Raw genomic sequence first — 26552 nt, 5'->3', positions numbered from 1 at the left:
TAGAATAATGTTGCTGTAGTGCTGGGAATGTTTTTCCATTCACTGAGAAGGCTATGACTCGCATTTAGACTTAAGACTTATTTTATTTGATATGCAAATTCTTTAAAAAATGTAATATTTTTTTTCTTTTACATTACTTTATTTTCCCTCAAAAGAGGCCTGTCTCCGTTCAGAAAGTGCAAAAGATAAATTATTCCTATATGCATACTTATGTTAATTAAGCATTTTTCATGCCTCATAAAATTACTTTTCACAACAGCAATAACTGAATTGCGTAAAAATCTGGCAAGTGTCTCCATGAGTCAGAGAGCTTTACCTTATCCAGGTCACCATGGGTTCAGGGTAGCCATCAACAGCACAAGTCAGAGTGGCAGGTTGTGCAATCTCTGCTGTGGCGTTGACTTCAGACTGCCATATTCTAATGGTTGGGAGCACTAATATAGACAAAGAGAAACGGTTAAACAAAAAAGAGAAAGACATGGAGATAGATACGTTTACAAGTTATAAATAGAAAGATAGAGATTAAATTATAAAACACATTACTTTTATTAGCACTCTCAGTGAAGATCTTTAAAAAGCACTGAAATAGAAATCTTTTATTCCAGCAGTATAATCTCGCATAGAATAAGTTTTTTAAAACTTCAAACTTTAATTGGAGTACACATATAAATAATAACTGTCATTTTTATGCTGGCGCCACAGTTTCCTTGTAGGAGTCGTTGGCGGTATTGAAAAGAAGTCTTTTTCAATTACCTTTTTCAATTATAGCCAAACTGGACTAGTCAAGAAGCCATTGAATACCTAAATAAAAATGTGGTGGACTCTACAAGAAAACAGGAAATATAATGTGGTTTTTATGAACAGTGATACTAAAACACCAGGCCAAATCAATACAGAAACGGTTCACTAAACACAAAATCAGCCTTCTTTCAGGGCTACCTCACAGTGCCCAACCTTAAGGTTGAGCTGAAATATGATAGGAAAAGAGAAACCCAACATTTGACAAAGATTTGTCAGCAGCTTTCACCGCTATGCTACTGCAGTGCACGATTAATACAGCCTTAAAGCTTTTGACACATCTTCACCAGACTTGCCAATAAGAGTGGAATGTGACATATGAACCCATAAAGAGTGTGCAATTCTAAACATTTGACTGTTGTTAAAGATGTTATAGACATTTTTTTTTTTTTTAAAACAGCAGAATCCGAGACCAAAACAGTCACTGTGACACATTCAGAGCACTAATTTTAGTCTTGTTCTGTGTCTCAGAAGTTGCAGGAAACAGGCTTCATTAGCATAGAACATCTTTGATAAGCGGTTGCTCTGGGCAACTCTCTCTACAATGACACCCAACGTGGTCCCCCCTTCTGTATCTACTGCTTTCTTTGTGCGTCATGGTACACCTGCCACACAAAATCATGAACAAAAAGGAAGAGGAAACGATGTGAAGAGGTCGCTAACCATTCACCACAACGCTGATGGGACGCAGATCAATCTCGCCGCGGGCCATGAGGCGAGCCTCACACATGTACATGCCCTCATCGGTCTTCTTTATGCCGCGGATTTGGAGGTGATTGTTGCTTAGCACCTTGAAACGAACTGAAATGAAAAAGAGGATGAAAGAGTTATTTGTTTGTTACTTTGACAAGTTTACAGTCTGGAGCTGTCATTGTACGGCCAGAGCGGGAAAAAATGGGGAAACTCTTGTCTATATTAAATGGTAAATGGTCTGTACTTCTATAGCGCTTTATCTAGTCTGGAACACCCCAACGCGCTTTTACACTACAACTAGTCATTCAGGCACACACACATTCACACGCAACATTAATAATGCAATACATTATTAATACAGCTTTAAATATTTGTAAAATATTTAAATAATTCATGTTTTATTTCCTGAAAGCTCTGCCCTGTTGTACAAAACGTAGAGGCTTTCTGATCAAAGTTTAAGGAAGATTTTTATGCCAAATAATTAAAGCAAATTAAAAAAAAACTATACAAGAAACAGCCAAAAGTAAGATTATGGTTCCTTATTCCTGTAAATATATTTTTCAGATGTTTCAAACACATTTTTGCAGACTGGCTTGGAAAAAAGAAGTCTTTTAAAAACAACAACCATAAAAACAACAGTCAGTTGTACTCAGTGAATTAATAAAGGACAATAAACTAATCAATCTAATAAGTTGAACCCTATAATCAGAGAGAAAGCCTACATTGTGACTAGGCTGAACTGCATATTTAATGTATCTTCTCAAAACAAGCTCACTTTTATCGTGAAACAGTTTTGGTCTGGAAGCAAATTTTTATGTCTCAGATTCAAAATATTCCTTAAAACTAACAAAAATATCCATGTACATAAATATCCATGCATATCCATGTATCCATGTACATGCATATGGTTTATGCATCGAATTATTAGTTGGAGGCCCTTTTGCATGAATTATAAATAATCACTGACTGAAACTTCATAATAGACTTCAACTCAAAACCTGCTGCTCTCTACTTCTCCAAACTCTGGTACCTTCGAAACAGGGATGCAACTAACGATTATTTTAGTAAACTATTAATCTATTGGTTATTCTAATGATTAATCAATTAATCTGATAAAAAAAGTGGATACATTCTACAGATTTTTCATTGCTTCAGACCATTTTTTACACAGTATTAGAAATACATTAAAATATGCAAATAAGCTAATCTTTCAATGTGTTTATTAAATAATAAAACATTTAATTGCTTGAAATGCAATAGCGTAGCATTCCATTAGGCTATGTTTGAACAAATGTAGCAAAGGATGCATCTGCAGCTAAAACAAATACTGTCCACTAAATCTGCTGATTATTATTTATTTTGGATTAATTAATGGATAGCAAAATGTGCGTAAAAGGCAATTTAATTGTTTTTTCCAGAATTTGAACCAGTTTAAATTAAAAGTGCCACTTGAGGAGTTCTTGGCTGAACATATTTACAGATAAGGTTTTCAATTTCAATTGCAATATACTGTATATTTAGTACAGTTTTGGCTTAATTACAACATACTGCACTATCAGAAATATTGCAGTATGTTGTTTTTTCAGAAAATGGCCTTTTTTTAAAGTTTGCATACTCCAGTTAACAATTCATCACTAAATTATTTCAATAATCGATTAATCATGTTTAATTCGATTAATCATTTCAGCCCTACTTCCAATTTAAATAAAAAATTTACTTTAATCTGATTTTATAAATATACATAGTTGTCTGCTCTCATTTAGGTACCATTTTCTAACAGACATAATTTTTAGTTTTTAATCATTTGTGTGAAAATAATAATAAAAAAGACAACCTTCATTTTTTCCCAGTCCTTTTTATAAAGGTATGTCATAAGAAGGGTTTATTTAGGACATTACATAAGCAGTGATCTTTAAGGTGAAGCAGATATTTATAGACAGTGGTGTAAGCCATGCAGGAGCACATGTTTACTTGTGGATTTAGCTCTATGTACATTGCCTGTGCAGATATTCATTTTCAAAGGTTTTCCAATCCTCTTGTATTCTGCCCACCTGTAGTGTTGTAACAAAAAGGCAGCTTACAGAGGCTCAAACAGGCTTACAACAATGATTGCTGCTGAAACCTCTGCAAGGTACGGCACAAGCCAGATGTTTTCTCCCCTCACTGCATCCAACCGCTCCACATTTCACTGTTAATAATAATTCAGATTATCTGCAGGTTATTTGAATCTGCAAGCAACATCTTATCAAATCCAGTCAACTGTAGACTGTAATAAATGTAGCTTTTTTTGTGATTCAAAGTAGCAAACTGTGAAACATTGCTACTACTTAAACAGGATAGATATTTCCATTTTGTTAGAGTTTTATTAACATGTCCTACACGTCTCCAGCAAGCCGGAGGCCAATAAAAATATGCCCAAAGCAACAGGAATTTTTTTCACTTTGAAATGAAATATGAACCACAAAACTGTAATCCAAACTGCTGTTGCAACCCACACGAGCATGTGTTATTTCCTAGTAAGCAAAACCAACACTAAAGTTATTAAACTGCCAGTGTCGCATGAGACAAAGAGTGGATTTTATTTTCAAACCCGAGACCAAATTAATTTTTTTTTCTTTCACAAAGCACAGATAAACCCCAGAGAAGAAAGAAATGAGCAGTGGTGCACAAGCAATTTTAACTTTGTGACACCAGCAGATCTGCATAAATATAATTAGGTAGCCTTTCTTTGGGTGCCAGAATGCGCTTTCAGAAATTCTCTCTACCTTTTGACAGCTCTATATAGGCTGGGGAGATTTCCCTAACTATACCTCACTGCAGAACAGAACAGATGCATCATAAGTTGCATGATAATAATATTTAATATTGCATAGATTCACTTCACAAAACGGTTTATAATAGGGCTAGAGCTTTAGTGTGTTCATTTTGACTAATTACATACGTTAAAAACTTTGACGCAAACAATTGACTTTTTACATTATTTTTTTTTACATAAAACGGATCCAGCTGGAACCTTTTTTTTTTTTTGCTTGTTTCTGGTACGCTCGTAAATCGTATTATATATATATAATGCAATTATATATAATCGTATTATATATATATATGTATATATATATAATTTTATTTATGTAATAAATAATTATTCCTAGTTTTTATTTTATACATTTATTTGTTAAGTTTTACATTTATGTCTTCATGGAAGACACTCTTTCTATAACCTGAACATGATTCTCATGGGGGGCCAGTGAGGTAGCAAACGTTTTCGAAGAGACCCCTCCTGGTGACCCCTCTGGTCATTAACTCCATTAAAAAAATTTTAATCGCGTTCATAAGCATCACAAGGATTACAGGACTAGTTTATGATTTAAATATCCAAAGATCCCAACAGCTAGTAACAGGGACAAACAGCCTTACCATCTTTCTCCATCTGTATTTTGGCTCCTTTGTATTTCCAAAAGACTGTGGGCGGGGGTGAGCTGGTGACGTCACAAACGATGTTTGCGTTGTCTCCTTCAGTAAACTCTTGGCGAGACGGTGCATTTGTGAAGGTTATTCTCTCTGCAACGAAACCCGTAAACCACAATTACACTCAAGTATTTGGTTCATCTAATTCAGCGATTGTCACAGTGAGGTCAGGAGAACTTTCATGCATTTTAATTTGTAGACCACTACAAATTACATAATTAAAAACCTCATGTATGTCATTTCTAATGCAGACCGACGGTAATGTGGTATTGATGTAATCAGCTGTAGCAATATAAAACGTCCATATTTCAGAAATTTATCACAATAATCAAAGATGTGTTGAAAATATCCAAAACGTATCATACTTACAAAATACAAATGCTTGTCAGTGCAAACAATAAAGAACATGACCTGGTTTTTAGTGGAATCGTGACCCAATCGGTGGGATTCTTGGAGTGCAGTTTCTGAGATCAGTTTGCTGCTTTTATTAGTATTTTGCAGGCGTAACAGTGTAGTCCATCGGCAGTCTGCTGCCTCTCCTGCTAACCTTTAGACTGATGACAAACCTTCATGGGACTGCAGTTATGTGAGGAAATAGGTGCAAGTTTTATAAGGCTACTTACCTTTACGCTTTCCTGAACAAAAAACACAAGTTTCTAAATTATCCCAGCATTGACAAAGCCAAAATGAATATTTATGAATCTGCATTCTTATTTTGTGAAATACTGGACTGTATACTTTAAATATGCATTTTAAAAAAATAAATAAATTATACTAAAGAGCTAAAACAGCTAGGGGACAAAAACAAAGTTTTGAGTAAACTGATTTCATCATATGGACATTTGTTGATGTTTGGCATTCAAGCAAAATAAAACCCATTACTCAGAAGAGCCACACAACAGACAGGATCATTAAACAGCCCTTTAATGGTCTTCCGACACTTTATTGAGCTGATGGAAAAACCCCTTACTTGAACAAACGAAAAGAATAATGTGTTGCCTTTGAGCAGTCAATAAAATACAACAAACCCCATCCTTCTTATTTTTCATCCTGCATGCGTGTTCGTATGATTTAACATTTTTAAAGGCTGCCATGGAGGAGAGGAGAAGCGGGCACAGCACTTACGGAAGATTTTCACTTTAACGGTTGCCTCCGCTTGCTGGTCCCCGTTGGTGGCGACGCACTTGTACGTCCCGGCGCTATCGGTCTTGGCTTCATAAAATGTGAGGGTGGAAGATGACTCATCGTTGCGGGTTACAGTCAAGTCTGGTCTATTTGGGGCTATCCGCTCCCCGCTCGGGCCATACCAGTCCACGTGTTTGGCAACGCCTACAACTAGGAACACAGAAAGACGAGCAGGAGATGAGAAAAGAGACAGCGATAGTGGGCTCACTCCAAGTCTAGAGGAATCAGATCCTGTCAGCAGATGACATATTGAAAGCGAGCGAATCGTTTTTTTTACTTCTTATTTTGTTTGCTTTATCTTTTTACTATGGGCCTTTTTTGTGTCTGGAATAAAGATATGATGATGATGATGTATTTTTTTTCATTTTAAATGGATTTAAATAATGAGATGATTGACATGATTTGATCATGATTGCATCATGTAAAGCGCTTTGCTGAACAATTCATACCCCTCGAATCTTTTCACATTGACATTACACCCAAAATCTTTCATGTATTTTATTTGGATTATTTTGGAATACACCAACATTAAGCCATGCAACACAATACAGAAGCAAAAGTCAGGAAAGCATGTCCTGAATTTGTACACAACCACTCTGACTTCATTGTACAACAACCTGCCATTGCAATTTAAGCTCTTGTAGAGTATTTCTCTACCTTTGCAGTAGAGACTGAAATGTTTGACAAATCCTATTTGCAAAATAACTCCAACTCAGGCAGAGTATCTCTGAACATATATTTTTCAGATTCTCTTTTGGTTTTAGGTCTAGTTTTTGACATATTATTCTGCTCAGAGCTAAGCTATTTCAAAGCGTCTCTGGCTGTATGCTTAGGATCTGTGCCCCGCTGGAAGGTAATCCTTCATATCACTCTTTTTTTTCCTTTGCCTCAAGCAGGTTTTCTTCCAGGATTGTCCATTGGATGCAAACTTTGAACAGATTGCCTTGTCTTTTACCAATACTTTTCTTCCAGCACTCTATAATGAATGCAGATTTGCGTAGCGCAATGCTAAGGCTACGTTTACGTGCCAGGCAAATACGACACATATCAGACTTCCAGCTGATATGTGGTACTACACTGGACATTTGTCCAGTAGTATTGGAAGTGTCTGTAGTTTGAACTATCATGTTGCATCTTATTTGACTTTTGAGTCATTGACATTAGAGATGCGTCATAATTCTGCACCAGAATTCCAAACAGACTTCCCTACAAAAGTTGTAGTCGGTGCTTCACAAAATGAATTGTACTTCCTTTTATTTAGCAGTGCTTAATTTTTATTAGCTGTGCTTTCTTTTTATTAACTTCCTTTGTTTTTTCGTCTTGTGACAATACTTTTGGCTCCCGTTACTGAATGACTTTAAAATTGATCCACTGACGTGGGTGGTGTCCATTATTCCTTCTGTAAACAATGCGGTGCTGTGTGACATCTACGCTCTTCTACACATCTGGGTGGCTTTGGGGTTGTAAGCTGTTCACACACAAATCTGACTCAGGTGTGTGAACGACCACGCAAAAAAATAATAATCTGATTGGACCCAAATCTTTGTGTGGTCTAAAGATTTTCCTGATCTGTGGATCTCTGAAGCTTCTACAACATCAACATGGCCGTCTTGGCTACTTCTCTGACCAATGCTTCCCTTGCCCAGCCTGTTTTTGTCCCATACTCTTGCCTAACCTAGACTTATGTTAAACTTTTCACAACTTTATCTTTGACTATTTTGTTGTTTTAATTTAGAAATATTAAAACACACTGAAGGTTGTTGCTGTAATGGGTATTATTAAATAGGTAAGCCAAAGTAGATCCAACTTGAGCGTCCAACATAAATTGAATTAAATAAAAAAAAAAAAAAGTAACATGAATGACACCAGTTGCATTTTGCTAAACTAGTTTACATTTGCATTAAATATTATTATTAAAAAAAACAAACATTGTGCTCTTATTTAAAGCACAGGTTAGCACAAAGTGTGTCTTCCTCTGGAAATCAATGCAAGTTTCACTATTTCTTGTGTTTCTCATTTGAGTCGTTTCGCAAAGTAAGACTATAAAACATCAAAACTCTAACTACTAACTGTTTTAGTGATTAAAAATGTCAAGTTTTTTTTCTTGGTTTTGACACAATCTCATTTCACCAACCAGAGGACTATTGGCTCGATCAGATTACTAAACTCACACTTGAGATTCATCAGACTTTCTCAATCCTGGTCCTCAGGGACCACCGCCCTGCATATTTTAGATGTCTCTGCTCCAGCACACCTGATTCCAATGATAGCATTAACCCCTGCATGCCACCAAGTGCTGGAGAAGCATGTTAATCACCCATTTATTCAGGTCGGCTGTGTGGCAGAAGGGAAACACCTAAAACATGCGGGGCAGTGGTCCCTGAGGTCCAGGACTGAGAAACACTGAGACACTCCAGTTAACTGGCCAGAAGCCAGAATCAGACGATTTTAACTTGATGGGTTCCAGTTAAGTTAAAATGACTAGACGCCATCGATTTTAATTTTGATCGAAACCCAATCAATACATACAGAATGCAAAACTAAGAACTCTCACTATTTTTCTAATATAACATCTTCAATCAAAAGCATACTGAAAGACGCATTTTAGTTTAAGATGAAGACTAGAAACGTTTGCTTTGATGCTACAAATCGTTGCCTTGCAATTTTTTTAATTTTTGCCAGATTTTAAAATGGCACAACAAGCAAAGTGTTGAGTCACAGAATATATAGCACATATTTTGTCATTTTAAAGTTCTTACAATATATAAAAAAATGTAAAAACAGATACCCAAGTGGGGTTTAAAGACATTTGAAAATGCGTATCAAGACCTGGTACAACTTTACGTTCCAGTAACTTTTATAACCTGCAGTGTTCTTTACTAAGTACATCAAATTCAAATGTTCTGCTGAGCTCAGAAATTGAGACACAGTAAGATAGTGTCAAAATTGTTCAATTTCAAGTAGCAAGTAAAGTCAAAATTTAAATATTACAGTAAATTGTTTCTTCTGTCAGTATAAAGAATCTTAAGTACTTTGGGAAGATCGACTCATTTTTAAATAATGCAGATTTCAAAACAAACTGTTTTTTTTCCTCTTCATCTTCCACACAAAGTTAAAACCAATGTATGAAATGTTATTTAAATGAAGAAACAAACAAAAAAAAAAGAACTCCTTACCATCACACATGAAGAATTTGGATTCTCCAAGGCTAATCTCACCATGGGTAGGTGTGATCTGGACCTCCAATGAAACTACAAATGAAAAGAAAGTCACACAATTATAACATTTACAAGCAGTAATATGAAATATGATTAGCAGGAATGAAGGACGCACATAAATTATTTACACACTACTTAGATTTGTCACTACTGACATAACAATTTGCAGTATCCATTGGAAATGACATCCGTAAAGAACTTCTCAAGCCTGTCAATAATGACAAAGTACTTAAGTCCCTGTTAGATTTTAAAGAAGGTTTTCCACCAGAAAACTTGCTAAGCCCAGTGGTTGGGCTCTAGGGCAGTCATTCATCCAGCAGCCTGTCGTGTTTCTGAGTTAACAAATGTTTAAAGTTGACAGGAAATTTCAAAATATCACTTGATAATTATGTGTTATTAAAAGATTGGAAGATTAATACCTGAACACCAACTATATAGTCTTAAAAATGCAAACATTTTAAAAAGACTTGGAAAAAATAAGCAACGCTTAGCCTGATGGGGCACAAATAAAGTCTGGTGGCCCGCCATACCTGAGGGAAACCCTGTTAAGTAAATATGTGTATCTAAATGAGGACAAATATATTTGAATGTAATTCTGATAACTTTTTAACAAAGTTCTCAACCACTAAAAAATCCTAAATATTGGGGGTTTTTTAACTCTAAGATAAACAAAAGGTCTTTTACACAAAATAGAGAGTTCTTGTACTGTTCAAGATAATAGTTTCCTTGTGGTAACAACATGTACTGCCTGTATATAGAAGTGGTTGCATATCCAAGGCTACATTCATACTTATTTTTTCATTTTTTATTTTTTGTTCTTATTTTTCGTGGACTGGATGAGCAGTGAAAACAACAAATCTGTGGAAAGCAAAGCCCGTGCACATCAATAACTGTACCAATTTTGGCTCCTTGCAGACCTGCAACCAAAACATGACTAACAATCCCTCCCTCTCCACTGCCAGCAGCCCTGTCCTTTCAAGAAAAATAACATCAAGTTATCACCACAATTAATCAGTTCCACACACACACAGAAGGAACTGGTGCAGCTGGAGAAGAAAAACAGCTCTGTCACGATGTGTCAAGAGGAAAGAAATGTTTAGTTACTTTAATAAATGATGTCCACTTGCAACATGAGATACTGTAAATTATTTCAAAAAAGGATGTGCGCCACAATGCCACAATTCACACACAAAAAATACAGTATAAACAATAACCTACAGTTACCAACAATTAAAAATAAGTACATAAAATATATGTCTAATTAACCAAATATATAATTTCCAAAAACAATCACCTTTCAAAGCTGAACTTTGGTTCTTGTGCGGGTTAAACAATCAGACGTTAGCATCTGTCTGACAAAACCCAGGGAAAGTCTAAAGCAAAAACTGCTCTGTTTTGTGTCGTTCTATAAAATGCATTGTTTCTTATAATTTTCTTGCATATTTTTAAGTGATGTGTGATTTTCATTTTCATTTTTTAGGCTGACTTTGACAACTGTCGATGAAAATTTGCTAACTTTAGCTGTTAGTCATTGAATAATGTGCACTGTCCCTTGACAAATAAATCATTTAATCAGTTAATTAACTTGATTATGGGCTGTAGCAGAAGGACCATTAACTGAATAAGAGTAATAAAATAAATATATTTCATTTCTAACTATGATCACTCATTTTATTTGTCATTTTTAATTTGTTGTAGATGCAGACTTTTACAAATTTCCAGATTTATTCCAACTGTGATAGGTATGTGTATTTATTACAGCTCAGCTGTACTGCATATAGTGAAATGCAAGTCTGCCCCTCCACCACCTGTTTCTAGGCACTGCTGTCAGCAGGCAACCAATAAGCTATGAAACATTTCCATTGTTTACAAAAAGAAAAAAAAATGAGGCTGTTTGGAAACGTATCCGGTCTGGAAAGAGGGAAAGTCGGGCTGTATAAATTAAAATTCACATTAGTTCCATTATGGCAGCTCTGTTTTAAAACTACAGCTGGTAAATTATGAGCAACATGTCTGTGGGCTGATTACCGGTACACACAGCACGACTAATTAGATCAAATCAGCTTGTTTGATTTGTTTTGGCAGTAAGGAGAAGAATGATAAAAAAAATTTGCAATATTTTTTCACAATTCTCACAAGAAAATACTATGTTAATTGGTACGATATATATTTTTCTAGATATATAGGTATGTTTTTTAAGGAAAAACTAAATAATACATTTTCTAGACAAAGACAATAGACATGTGAAAATAAATGATTGCTTTCCTGTTTAAAATAAAAGCAGAAGTATTAATTTTTTGTCTAAAAACGATGTGTAAATATCACATTGCAAAATTTTACTCAAGTGACAGTTTTAAGTTGGCCTTACTATGCAAAGTAAGGGCAAAAAGACACAAATTTATGACTTATCAATGGATTAATGGAAAAAAGAACATGGAGTAACTGAAGAAACTGGGATTTTTTTTTTCTTAGTCTTTTAAATAAAGTAACATGAATTCCCTCGAGCATGTCAAAAGAAGATGGATCCATCTGAATAACTAAGACAGTCAAAGATAAAGGATAATTGGCATATACTTTTTAATTTTACTGCAAAATTTACACCTGGTGCACAACTTCAGCAGAATTCATTTGAGTCAGATTTAAAACAGTTTTCTATTATTTTCGATTAACTTTACTTGATAGTAAATTATTTAAAAGCATGGCCTAAGAAGTAACAGAAAAAAGTAAAAGACAAAAAACTAAATTTTGTGAGTGGAATCCTAAAGATAACTACCTAAAACGTATAACTTATAAAGAGAACATGTTATAAATCCACATTTAATTATTGCCTGGAAAGACGCAAGTTACAAACCGAGGTCTAAATATGGCTTGGCTGCAAGTACTGAAAATTTTATTTCATTCATTGATGAATTCATATCTAATTTAATCCAAGCAGTCATTGAGTTAGTCGAGCTGAATTAACTGCAAAAAAGCTCAAATTAAACAAAATAAAGAGTGGTTCCACTTCCATTAGAGCACCTGTGTAAGAAAAAGACTTATACTATAAAAGAATCACTTTACCTTACAATTCATTTTTAGTAAAAAACACTCGAGTTCCAAGGTAACAACATATTTTTGATGAAATACTCAATCTTCCCAAGTTCTTTTTTTATTTTTAAATTGAGCCAGAGTGAATTATTTTCCAGCATGCTTAAATGTTCAAAGAGAGAGAATATAAAACCAACATCAATCTCCTTGAAGAAAACGCCAACAGATTTATGCTCCTGAAATGGAAAAAAATATATATATTTAGAATTAAGTGGGCAGAGAAAATCAAAGTGTTTGACAAAATGGAAACTCCACCAAATAACTCACGTATTCAGGTGAAATCTTGCTGATTATAGATTTAAAGCCCAGAGCTTTATTTCTCCTTCTCCTTCATATTCTTTGTCTGACTTTACGAAAAAAAACGTTGTAATCCTAAACTCTTTTCGTGATCATTCTTCCCTTTGACAAAGTACAAACAACAATACAAAGCACCACTATTATGCGGACATTGACTAAATATTCCATAATTATTATGTCTAATCAATCCTTTTTATTCCTGCAGTACAGATCCAAGTCTTGAGAAATCCTGTCTACAGATGGCACTCAATACATTTTCTTTCCTAATGACAATGAATGCATCACAAACTCAGTGAAACATGCTACTGTGTCATCTCCCTGAGGGAAATGTCTTGTGTTGATTTTGTTTAGTTCCAATTGTATTCCTTAGAGAAAAACATGCTGTGTGTATATAATAGGAGGCATAACAAAGAAAGCAATGAGCTGATTAGCCATGTGCTATTTACCAACTACAAAATAATTCCATAGACGACAATAAACAGCAAACAAGAACTCTTTCTCCGTGTTTTGATAGAAATGCAGAACTTACACAATTAAGCAGAACACAGATGTTTAGAGTACTACTGTCAAATCAAAACCTCATTTGATATTTTTGTTGTTGTTGCACATGAGTTAGCCAACCTTTGGGCATTGCTACGTGATCAAGCATTTTATGACCAATCTGTTGTCATTCCCTTTCACTTCTACTTTATTTTAATCCCGTTGACCACTAAAAGAATAGCAGTGAGGTAATTCCACAATCAGACTTTATGCACAGGTGGTATTGAGACATAACCGAGCTTGGATTTACTGACCTCCAGGGGGCAACCCATTTTTTTCATACTTTGGTGCTTGACGTTTTCACACCTGTGGCCCTCTAAGTGGCTCTATCCATCTTTCCATCCATCCATCCATCTCTCCCCACACACAAACTTAGGGAAATAAAAGTACGGTAATTGTTGCTTGGTTGATTTATTTATTTGTTACACCTAGGCTTTTTGAAAATAAATATGACACTGGATCCTTTTCATTTCCCGTCAGATGGCACAACGTTTGTAAGAAAAATGTATTCGTGGGTGAGTGATAGAGGGGAGTATGTGGGTTGCGACCATGAAAAACTTGCCAAATTCCCCATTGCCGACGGCAAACAGCTTATTCTGCTACTGACTCATGTTTTGTGTCGTTAATTGGATTGGATGCTTGACGTTTAGAAAACAAGAAATACAGATAATTTAAATATATATTCATTTAATACACAGGGGACTCTGTTTTGCATAAGACAACCTTACCCAACCACAACAGCCTGGTCTACCTTCTCAGACTGATCCCCATTTTGGTCACACACCGCTGTAATATGGCTTTCACAATCTTCAACTCGACGTTCTCACAAGTCAGCCAATGTGGCTGTGTTGGTTAGTCTGGCCAAGCTGATCCCAAATGTTTTTAATGGGTGGGAGGTCAGGACTGCAGACAGGCCATTTCATTTCCTCCGCTCCAAAGTTGTGGAGGTAGTCTCCAACAAACCCGGCCCTGCGGGGGCGACGGTTGTCATCTTGGAGGAGAGAGTTGTGGCATCTAATTAAATGGTTTTCAAAAATGTAGGGAATGTTATGAGGGGGAAATTTCAGCAATTACGGGTAACTGGCCCAAGCCCGACTTCGGCATCCAAATTACTAAACTGATAAAATAAAATAAAAATAAAAAAAATGTGACAATCAAAATCTTTAGGAACTCTTATTTTATGAGTCAACTGAAACGATTTGAATTCCCGTCGTAAATTCAGACAGCAGTAAGGAAGGCTGTAAAATCCCCGCTCCACTCCAAAACCAGCAATGCAAAACTGTTGTTACACTGCAGACGAGCTGACAGAGGGATGAGAGTTCCACCGGGGCCTTCCGACAACTGAACCCCATATCGTTTTCCCACTCAATCACTAAATGTTTTTTCTCTTTATTGAGCTGAGTGCTTTAAAAAGAAAAAAAAAAAACAGCGTCACACCTGCACAGTCTGAGAGTCTATCAAATTAAATCACTGTTAGCCAACCGCTAATTGGCTCTCTAATTGAAGGTAGAGCCGAGCTTCCTCTTCACTAAGACCTATGAAGGTTTTGTAATTGCTCTCCAACCAACAGCTCACTTTTCATATATTAAAGAGAACTGTAGCGCCTGCAGCTCAATGCTTGAAAGAGACCAGAGACTCTCTCAAAGCGGGGATGAGGGAGCAAATTACAAGAAGCAATTGTGAGGTCTGGAAATTTAATCCGCATGTGAACTTCTGGTAGCCGATCTGTTTGGAACCCAACACGTAGACTGTAGAATGCAAATCGCTCAGCCACAACATTACAACTTCTGCCAACTAAGAGCTCTGGGTTAAAAAAAAAAAGGAGTAGCTTTTGTTATCTTGTAATGAAATACTTTGCAGGAGAACCCTTGATTTTGGAATTGATATGCCAGACTGATCATTTGAAATACCAATGATACACCAGATCCTCCCAACAACATTTTGTATTTAACCAGACCGCAAAAACCTCAGAGTAACTGCTCAAAAATTCAATAAACCCATTGGCCTCGTTCCAAAACAGGAATGGAAGAAGAAATTTTTTCATTTTATGTTTCAAAATAAATTTTGTAAATGCATTAAGAAATGACAGAATACCAACAATGAATATAAGAAGTTGACACACCCATGTTACACAGTGAATAGAAATGTCAGAATTAGTCCACCTCTAATGTGAACAAGAATCTGAATGAATAACAAACTTTTTGGGAAGCAAAAAATAAAATAAAATACAATAATAGAGTTGCAGAAGTTTGCACGCTCTTAAACTAGCACTTTATTTGAAGAATTATGATTTTCTTAAAGCACTAAGTTTTCTGAGGAGTTTATTTGCATGGCAAATGTTGACTTGGTCATTTTCTGTCTGTTCTGCAAAAACACTTCAAATCTATCAGACTGTGAGGACATCTCCTGTGCACTAAAGGAAGAAGACTCAAGGTTAGGTGTGATTAAAATCAGTGAAGCACAAAGTGCTGGAAAAAGCTGAAAAGATAAAATGTATTTTGTCCACACTGAGACGGATCTTGCTCTTTTTAGCTAATATTTTATCAGTGTATTTAGTTGAGCAAAATGTATTGTTTTGTTGCGGTGTTAATGTTTTGGTTTTATCAAAACAGGTCTCTCTTGTAAATGAGGTGCTAGATCTCAACGAGAAAAGCTGTAGAAATAAACGTCTAAAGAAATAAAATATCTGGAGCGCATAGTTAAAAAGAAATTTAAACTTCAAACAAACACCAGGAAATCAATTTAAAAAATTTTTAACAAGTTGCTTCTTCTGTTGCTTCATCCTTTTGTTGTCTCAGATATGTTTTGGCTCACTGTTGTGCTGACAGATAAAAGTTACTTTTCGTCATTTAGCTTTCAAGCAGAGGACTGAATGTTTGTGTCCAATATTAACTCATATTTGGAACAGTTATTAACTCCCTCTATCCTTAACTAAGGGTCCAACTCTCAAACCATTATGCTGCCACCACTGTGCTTCACTGTAGGTAAGGTCTCATTATGATGATGAGCAGTGTTGGTTTCACAGTAAAAATATCTTTTGTAATCACAACCAAAAAGGTCAAACGCATCTTCATAAATGCTTTTGGAGACTTCAGCTGTCGATGTTTGTTCCAATGTATAAGAAAAAGCTTCGATCTTGCCACCTAATCTCACAATCCAGGCATATGGCGCTCTGTCGATAGAGATTTGCTTCCCAGCTACGAAGTTCGGAACCTCTTTATAATCACACAACGCTTACAAATCCACTACGGAATGAACGTACATTGGAAAATGTAAATCAGCTGATGGCTCAGTCAGCTACTAAATAGTGGAGCAATAAAACAAACCACTGCCCCCCTCTTGATTACTCCTCTGTATAGTTGTAAGGGCACTGGAGGCTAATGTGGCTAACAATAACAATGGAGCCAGACAATTGGAGCAGAAAATGTAGGAACCCCTAGCAGCCTACCCTGCTGCTTTAGTTGGTCACTAAACTAAATATTATACAAGATAACCAGAAATATTGAATAGTCATATGAGCTCAACAAATAGTTATAATTCTTAATATATCTTTACCTATTTCAACTATCAGATTGCTGTAAAGTGCTTTCATACCATTCCATTTTCAATTGATTGATCATTCATAGCACTTTGAAAAAATCCTTTACTAGTAATGTGGACTGTGGATGCTGACTACTAGTGCTGCTGCAACATGTTTAACAGTGACATGCTATTTTAGGCTTAAATAGCTTCACTGATGGGCTAACTCATTGTTGCAAAACATACAACAAATTTAGCAAAAAGTTTCCCATCAAATCGCTTTTTTTGAACCAAAATTTAACCCCCACTGGACCAAAAGTGTTGTTGTCCAACACTGTTGCTTGTAGATGATATTTTTCTTTTGCATTCATACCAGAAACGCATGTTACTGGAATCTCTGCATAAAAAATATATAAGATGATTAATTTTGCTAACGCATTTGAAAATCTGTTATTGATTAATTAAAATTAGCGCTTTAATGTCCCTGCGCTGTTTTAAACACAATTTAATTTGCCATAGAACAATCCTTGGTTGCCCTTGGTAATAAAATGCATTATGGAATATAGGTACACATCTATAAAGGATGTTAACACGTAGACTAAGTGTTATCTAGTCTAACAAAGCCTGGACGTGACGCTTCTAAACTGTTGTCGAAAATGGTATTACGCATTAAATATTTTTCATATTATTGGAAATGAGTTAGAAAGTTTTGCATTGTTCAATCATAACGGATTACAGTTCATATTAAAAAGGTGTTAAAGTTTTGGGCGTGCTGTGTGGCGTAGGGGATAGCGCGACCCATGCTTGGAGGCCTTGAGTCTTGACGCGGCCGTCACAGGTTCGATTCCCGGACCTGGCGATATTTGCCGCATGTCTTCCCCCCTCTTCTTCTCCCTTCCCTGTCAGCCTACTTTCATATAAGGGACACTAGAGCCCACAAAAGACCCACTGGAGGGGAGAAAAAGGTGTTAAAGTTTTGACGTTAACCAAAATTTTTACACCACAATAACTTGGCATTGTAACCGGTTGTGTGAAAGCTTCTAATATCCACAAGGTATGTATATTTGTTTTTAGAGTGGAAATATTTTCAAGATTACTTCTCTGCCTAGAGAATTCCGATCAGCAAGTTTTTGTTTGTGTTTTGAGTGTTTTAAGCAAGAAAATGTTTTTGTACGAAAACCCAGGAAAAGACATGAGAATGAGGAAAAAGGAACTGAGCCTGAAGAGCATAAGAGTCACACAATGTCCCGCTAATTGGTAAACCTAACCTTGAGCTCATGAAACTTGCATGCAAAACAGAAGTAGCAAAATCAAGCGAATGTTAGGCTTCCAAGTTGTTAAGGCACCTCTACAGAAGACGGGGCTGAGAGACCTGGAGAAAAATAAACAATTCAAGCGGAAAAAGGAGTGACCTAGTTCTGGAAGGACCGCAATTAAACTTGGCATTTCTTGGACGTTTAGAAAAAAAAATCCCTAAGAATCCCTGATCTAAAACCGAGCTGCATTGACAGGCTATAATTCAATAAATCAAATCTGTTACAAAGCAGAGGTGTTATGAGGGAGAGTGGAGGCATTTACAGGAGTTTAGAAAAATATTTTAAAGGGAAAAATAACAATTATTTTAAAAAAAATTTTAATCCAAATTACGGATTCAAAATCTTGCCTATTACAAGCACAGAATATTATTTGGGATCTAACGGCAGCAAAAGACAGACAGAGCTCGCAGTGCCAGCCACAAATCTGAGCTGCAAATTAAAAATCCTAATTACAATAAATAAGCTTGATAATTTAGGAGCAGAGCAAAATAGTCTTCCAATTAAGCACAACACCAAGGGAAATGTGAAGAAGAAAACAGCAGGAAATCTAGATGTTTTTTTTCTTTCCTGCCTTCTATCAGGAAAACAAAAGGGGAGGAATTAGATCCGCCAATGTGGCTCACACACCAGCGCTTTATTTTAGATTCACCAGTCAATGTAGCTGTGGGCAATGTCGTGTTTGGACACAGGCTTGTCATGACTTTACGAGACAGCTTGAGTTGTCAATAATTCAAGTATCTGGAGGTCAACAACAAAAGCCTTTTGTTTTTCTGACTTAAAGATGATTAAACTCAATTGTGAGGTGAATATAAATGTCACATTACACTGGATAAATGCTGTATGATTTCAAATCAAATGCATGCTTTCCTATTAATAGGCTTATGACCAGCTATGACTGACTCATTCGCCATTCTCGCTTCACTCCAGGCTTTGTTATGCATTCCCCCTTTTAGAGACTGTAGTCGTCCTTTTTTTAGCATAGCCATAAGGCGTTGTACTACAGTGCTAAATACCAGTGCATGCACATGTGCCTGCACGTGCATGGAAGTGTTAACACATCTTCTGTGTAAACACGGTGATGGCAGGAGGATTATTTCATGAATGAGAACGATGTACATTGATGTCCTTGGGCTTAAGCAATCACCAGATCCAGCCGCTGCACCTTAAAACAGTCTCACGTTGCCTACACCCCAACCTTTCCAGCTTAAGTTGCCCCTTTAATGCAAGTTAGAAACAAGAAGACGCTGGTATTTTAGAAGTAAAAGATAAAATATAAAGAGAAGGGATAGCATATAGGCCGAGAATTTATGCAGAGCCTTGCTGGGTTTTTTTCTCTTCTGGCCTTCGCGGTTATCTCAGAACACCTCGGATGCTGCAGACTACACTTTGGGGCGTTGCAGTAAGCCTCAGCCCAAGACGCGATTCAGCTCACTTGCCATGTGGGATTATGCTTATTATCTGTTCTGCCAGTGTGAAACACACACATAAACATTCATAGCTACTTAAAGAGTTTCAGCCTGCCACGTCGGCAGGCTTGACGTAAACCCAAGCTCGCCGATCGCCGAGGTAAAATAAGCAGATTTCTGATCTATCCTTCAAACAAACAGGAACCCACAGAAAGTGAGAATCACTGAGCAACTGAAGATACATGACGCTTTTTTTTTTAATTACATTTTTTAATAAAACACAAGCAACATGGCACAAGTCACATAAAATAACCCACTGCCTGATGCTGTATGTGTTCTCTGTGTGTTGCAAAAACAGCTCTGACCCACTGGGGCCCAGAAGGAGGACCTCAGAGAGTGCTCAGTGTCTCTGGCAACAGCCTCTTTAGGTCCTGCGGGTAATTGGGTGGAGCTTCTGTTGATCAGGCTTTCAGCACATCCAACAGATGCTCAATCAGATTGCAATCTGGGGGATTTGAAGGCTGACTCAGTGCCTGTAGCTCTTTGTCGTGTCATTCCAGATCTTTTTCTTGTCTTTTTTTTTTTTTGCAATGTGGTGGGCACAGGGTTACTTTAGTTGCTGAGTGCATTAAGTGTTGTTGTTTTTGTGTTTTTTGCTTGTAGAGGCACTTGGTGTGCAACAATGATGAGGTGGGTGGCAGTTAGAAGGATGAAACACAAGGCAAAAAAAGCGGTCCTTAAATTCACACTTTCAATGAGTTTACTATATTTCCATTCACTGTGTCTCAAGGAAAGTGACATATTATTGCATTTCTCTGACAGCCTAATAATAGTCAAGTTGGGTTTCTGACACGCAGAATGTGGAAGCGGGTTACGGTGCCCTGATGAATCATTCATATCCCTTGAACTTTTTCAAATTTTGTCTTGTTACAACTTTGAGAAACAGCTCGAGCTGAGTGAAATTTAATGAAGAGCTTCTACGAGAAGAAATTTTCAAACTTTGTCACCGACTGTCAGCTGAATTTAGTTGCAGACGTCTGAGGCCATTCAAACACATGAATGAGCTTGGATCTAAATCATTTTATTGGAGCAGCTCATTAAAGAGTTAGGGGAATGGAGGTTAGTGGGCAGGCTTCTCTCCTGTTGGTCAACATCAAGATCCAAGTGTTAAGTTGGGAAAGTTCTTGTTTTTTGTGGTGCAATACTTGACACAGTAATTACTTTATCAAGACATTCATTTATGTCTACCTTTATTGCCAGTTATCCTCCGTAGAAACAAAAGAGCTGTTAAAAATGGGCTAATTTATTGCATGAACAGTTAGTAGGGCTGTAACCTTTCATCAAATGATTATAGCAACTCGGTTTTTAAAATCCCTTGACGCAAATTATGCGTCTTGAAGCTTCATTAAATTATGTTTCACTATTTAGCGCCATGTGTTCCGGCCGGATAATTATTTGTGTCGCGCAATACTCTAGCTCCCGAAATTCAGTTGCTGATGAATGCTAAGTGCTAGACTTTCTCCCTGAGCTGCTACCAGAGTTTGTTCATTAAACTGACTAAAGACTGACTAAAGTGTCTTTTTTACACTGCTGCTTTATTATTAAATTTGATGTAAGTTCAGAATTGTGTGTAATTTCTGTCCAGGTTGACATAAAAATGACCTGCTGTTGTTACAGTTTAATTTTCTAAGATACACAAAAGTTAGTCAGGGATGCACGGACATGAAAATTTGGGCCAATATTTATATCTGATGCAAGTATTTTATTTTATTAGATTTTTTTATTTGGTTACTCAATGAATTGTCAAAATGATTGATGTATTACTTGTTTACTAAAGTAATCATTTACAACAGCCCTAGAACAGATTCACAGTTGCAATTGTGTAAAAATTAATTAAATGAAAAATAATTAATGTCCTCAAAGAAAGAATGTGACAATCTGTAGTTCTAGTACCATCTCTTCCTTAATAATTTTCCATGCTACCAAAGATGCTCTACCTTTAAGAAAGAGACAAGAAATTAGAGTTGCGAGTTAGATCATATATGACCTGCACTTGAAAAGAGTATGTCTAACAAGGTGGACAACCAGCCTAGGCCTTAGCTTCTCCAATACTAATGGCAGCCAATTCAATTCTAATCATTCGATAGGCCTTTTTTTCCTGACTGTATATCTACATATATACAATCTGCAGACTCCTGTGTGGTTGCACAGAAAAGCCCAGCATAACTGAGGGACATGAACTGTAATTTGTCTAGACTTTCATTTGATTTATTGTTACACAGACATGCGAGGATACACAAAAAAAAAACGATTCAGTACAGAAAAGTGAGGCTTCAAAAGCGGGGACAAAAGGTCGGCTGATCAATAACAAAAACATCAAGCCGCCATTTAAATCTATCGAGGCATAGAGCTTGTAATCGATAGTCCGTTATTTTGTTTTTAAATGATTTTGACCATTGCATGTAAGATTTTCGACAGGATCATTTGTTCTTTTTTTTTTTCTTTTTAAGGTTTATTTTCACAGACACATGAATCTTTTTCTGGTGTAAACTTCACATTCATATCAGTGATTAGACAAGACTTAAACTTTATATCGTCATTTTTGTCCTTAGTGCTAATTTATTTCATTGTGTGATTTGACATGTTTGAAACTCCAGTCATTCATTTTACTACGCTCTACGTATTAAATCCGACATTTTGTTCAGAAGTGGTTATTAAAGTTGAAATTATATTTTTCCTTTTTCATCTGCTTTCCAATCAACTGAAAAACTGTCATGGGGCAGTGAAAGCTGATTACAGATTTACACTGCACTGACTGAACTGCTTATACTGACTGCTTTCAGCTGTGGTGGTTCCTGTATTACCTCCACTCCAGGCAAAATAACCTCCTTCTAATGAGAGTCGCACAAAGGAGGAGGAATTCTTTGAACCAGAAAAGGACAAATGTAGACTGGATTTAGATAGTAATGTAAGAAATGCAGCAAAAGCTGTCTACTAGTAGGGTAAAAATTTCTTTATTTTTGCTTATATCCTTCCAAGTTGACGCAGTCACATAGTGAACTGTGTCGACTAACCAACTCCAACATCTATCTTGTCAAATTAGGTTGTTCTAATTTGGCAGTAGTTTGATCATTACTTTAGCATACTAAAACAAGTTCCTCCTTCTTTAACTGTGCATTTTCTTTAAAGATCTAATGCTATCTTACATCTAATCGTATCATACAAATGACTTCTCAGTCCAACATTCCTAAGAACAGTAGTAAACAACCTAATGGACAAAAATTGTTGTAAAGACATGCTGAAAGCAGAGAGTCTGAGCTTCTTAAAGAGACACAAGCTCAATTTCTAGGTGTCAAATTACTTTTAAGTCAAATTTGATATATAAAGCATTTTTATAACAGCTGAAGGTAACATAGTTACTTAATTGTGATATAAAATGACACTTTTATTTTTTAAAGTTGCTGAAGTGGTTTGCATATCTAGTTGGCAAACTTGTCGCACTACAGGCATAAATCGCACTGTAATATAAATAAGTTGCTGGATATATACGGGCAGCACTTAATATTCTTGGACAGTCCAAACTCCAATAACTTTGGGAAGCCCTGATATGTGTGCAAGTTCTTCTTTTAAAAACCACTTTGGCTCCTGCGGAAGCAGAGGGCGGCTCATAAATTCTGCGTTTTGGTCCACTGCACACAAAAGACTTCACACGTATTCCTTCTTTGTTAACATCAATGCAAAGATGGCACAAACCCAAAGCTTTTAATTTCGTAAACACTCACCATTAAGGTCCCCACTAACAAGTTCTTTTTTTATATATAATACAATACCTTTATTCTGGACTCCCAGCTTTTAAGGAAGAAGTAAATATTTGCTTGCTGCTCATGTCTCTCAACCACAGTTAAACTCAATTGTACTAGTTGCTATGGAAACATGTCTCTCCACCCCCAGCTCTCCCTCCACTCCCCTCCTCTCTCCCCTTATTTTGACATCACTACTTTCTTTCCTCTGCTCTCTCCCAACTCTCTTATATGGCTGAATGGATGCAGCAGTACAGCCTGAGAGGAGTGCCTATTTACATTGAAGAGGCTGTCAAAACATCACGAATGGTTTCAGTTGATCACAATGACTAGTGAATGGTATGATCTCCCAACTTCTGCACCAGGAAACTCCACGTATTCAGGAAAACCGCTTTGGATTGACTCCTCTAAGCAGAATCAGGGTTTTATCACTCATGATGTTGAGTAGCACTTTTTGATGCACAGCTTGTGCCTTCCTTTTTATAGCTCAAGGCGGAGGCACTGGTATCTTCCAGGCTTTAGACATTTCATCTTTACATTACTGTTGTGTTTTTTTTTGTTTTTTTTTTTCCAATCCACAAGGACCATACCAGATGGCCAGCAGCTTTATATATAATCTCTGTGCATTAGCTTTAGAAGAAATGGTTATGTACCAACCCAAAAGGAAGTGGTGGTGTTGTGACACTCACTGGAACCTAATTAGATGTGCTCCAAAGCTTTCAGTCCAAAATACCCGTGTAGAATTTAAACTTCAATCTTAATCCTGCATCAAAGTTTCGGGGCATCCATTTGAAGTCGCTTACAATGCAGCTCATGTGCTTAAATCACTTTTATGAAATGATGATTAGTTTTATCTGGAAATTACAGTATTCTGCTACCACGGTCTACAGATAGTGGGATTTATTTTAATGGATTGTTACATTTTGTGAACTTACATCGCTGACGTAATGGTGATGCTTATATAATATTATAAGGCAGCACACATTACAATAAGAGGTAAGATCCATGCAGTGAGGATCTGTGCTACCTCACTGCACAGATCAAGTCTGAAAAATATCTGATCAATCAGAAAAATTGTCGTTTCCATAGTACAGTAATTACATCATCAGCTTGTCTAGTTACTTTTTAGTCCATTTGCAATAGCAGGCCATTAATTGTTTAACTTTAGAGAAAGATATTGTTTGAAGTTCCGAGTGTAAGGATTTTTATGTTACGTTTGAGTCACTTCGTTTTTGGTTAGAATATACCATCATATACAGTCTGCTACAGTCCTAATTTGCTTGGCATTTTCATAATTTTATTGCATGTCATTCTATGATTTAATGCAGATTTCTAATAGATTTAAACACGTCATTTCTTGGAGATACAATACAGCACAAGGCAGTAGTTATTTAATGCCAGGCGGACATTTTAACAATAAATAATGTTTCTAATGTGGGGCACTGTGTGGTAGTGGCAGAAAATAAATGTTCCCAACAAAGTTCTTAAATTTTGCAGAATCGACAAATGTCTCATATTTTAGGAAAAGATCCCACTCTCATCAGTTTTGAACTTGGGATCCAACAAAACTGCAAACGTTCTTCTGTCCATAATATCCAATCCAACGGTGTCCTTGCAGTGCAAACGAAAGGCAATGTGGGTGGTGTTAGATTTCCTCTTTTTTAGAGGAAATCATCTTGCTGCAGCAAACCTGTGATTCACAGACAACTCCATTCTGCTTGCTCCTCTGTTTGCACCACCTTTTTACTGCAAAACAATGCCTAACCGTGTTTGATGGATTTAAGTTTTTACCACTTGCTTTTTCTTCTCAGCCTCAACGACAGGAGAAGATTTTAACAATAATTAAATGGTAAAATTACTTTAACAGAAGAAATTTTTTTCTTACAGAATTTGAAGCTAAAGCTTGTTCTTGAGAAGTTTTGGATACAGGTTTTGGTTACATACAAAGGTTTTTTAATCTTGAATTCATATATACTGTATATATATGCATATATATAGTATAGTACTTAATTACTACTCACAGTGTGTTATATTTTCAGTATTTGTCTTTTTTTTTGAGTTAGAGATTGATTACTAAATTAGTTGACAATTATTCCAACAATTGATTAATCATGTTTCATCCTATTAATTGTTTCAGTCGTGGTTATGATAGTCACATTGTTTTCACTTGATTCTGCTCAAGAATGGGGTTTCACGAGTTAGCAGCTGTCCCTCTGGTCAGGGAATCAAATGTACCGTCATTGCTTCCTGCTAATCTTTGCCTTCCGGCTAACACGATTGATTATTTACAGCTGCAAGTTGACTTGAATGCAACACGTAAACATAGATATGAGACTGCTGTGTTTTTGTTTTTGGCAATCTACATAGCAAGGTGTGTGAATGGATTAGCTGAGCTGATAGGTTATAATTACTCCATCCAGGCAACACAATAGTATGTCTGATGCAAAATCTATAATCACAATGCAGTGGTGTGTGTCTGAGTCCAAATCACAACGTAGTAATGGAAGTTTTCGGGACTTTTCTCACCCACTGGACAGAAGTAGTTGCTAACCACAGGGACTTAAGAAGCAGGCTGGTTTCGTAGGCATCCCCAATTGTTGCTTTGACCTCAAGACATGATAATTTATACTCCATTCCTTAGTGCTGTTTGATGTGCTTTGGGTTTTTTTTCACAATGTCATTTCTAATTTATATTAGAGGACAAATGACTTGTTGTTTTCTATAGTAAGTCATTTTATTACACTATTAAAAAAAACCCATCTGTCAGGATTCTAATGTCAAAAGCCATAAAGTAGCCATTTATATCAGCTGAGATGTGCTGAAGAAACTGCAGCCCCATTCAAAACAGCAGGTGTTATTATGGAGGAAAACAATACTGCTGCACAGCAGGACTTTCACTAGAAGAAACCATGCAGGAATTTTCTTTCTTCAAACACAAAGTTTACTACTCTCCACACCACCGAATCCAAGGCCAAAAATAGTGTGCTGCTCTTAATGATTTATTCAAAGGGACACACTGTTGGTATTTTCACATACTCTGAGACACAGTATGTCTGCATAGCAGCTCAACCTCCAATTTCTACTGTATTTGAAATCAAATTAGATGAGCATTAACATTGCCAAAGCCAAAATGATCCAGGAGTGGTTCTCTCCATTAATGTGTGGGCATTATTGGGATATTCGAACTTAAAGAAAATGGATGGGTATGTGAAATAATCATTTGAATTT

The 26552-nt window shown here is 36.4% G+C and overlaps 1 protein-coding gene across 13 annotated transcripts in view; it reads right to left on the bottom strand.

The window, feature by feature from the left end:
* The window catches only part of ncam1b (neural cell adhesion molecule 1b), a 110596-nt gene that overhangs the window by 51531 nt on the left and 32513 nt on the right, over positions 1 to 26552 (bottom strand). For all 13 annotated transcript variants that reach the window (XM_032590459.1, XM_032590470.1, XM_032590460.1 and 10 more), the window contains exons 2-6: positions 9318 to 9392; positions 6082 to 6291; positions 4906 to 5049; positions 1462 to 1599; positions 317 to 434 (exon numbers count right to left, since the gene is read on the bottom strand). In XM_032590459.1, coding sequence (XP_032446350.1) covers positions 317 to 434; positions 1462 to 1599; positions 4906 to 5049; positions 6082 to 6291; positions 9318 to 9392 — 685 coding nt within the window. The remainder of the gene's footprint in view (positions 1 to 316; positions 435 to 1461; positions 1600 to 4905; positions 5050 to 6081; positions 6292 to 9317; positions 9393 to 26552) is intronic.

This window comes from Xiphophorus hellerii, chromosome 18 (genome assembly GCF_003331165.1).
Source record: "Xiphophorus hellerii strain 12219 chromosome 18, Xiphophorus_hellerii-4.1, whole genome shotgun sequence".
NCBI classification, from domain to species: domain Eukaryota; kingdom Metazoa; phylum Chordata; class Actinopteri; order Cyprinodontiformes; family Poeciliidae; genus Xiphophorus; species Xiphophorus hellerii.
Note: the sequence above shows the minus strand (reverse complement) of the source record. Positions and strands in the feature narration are given on the sequence as shown.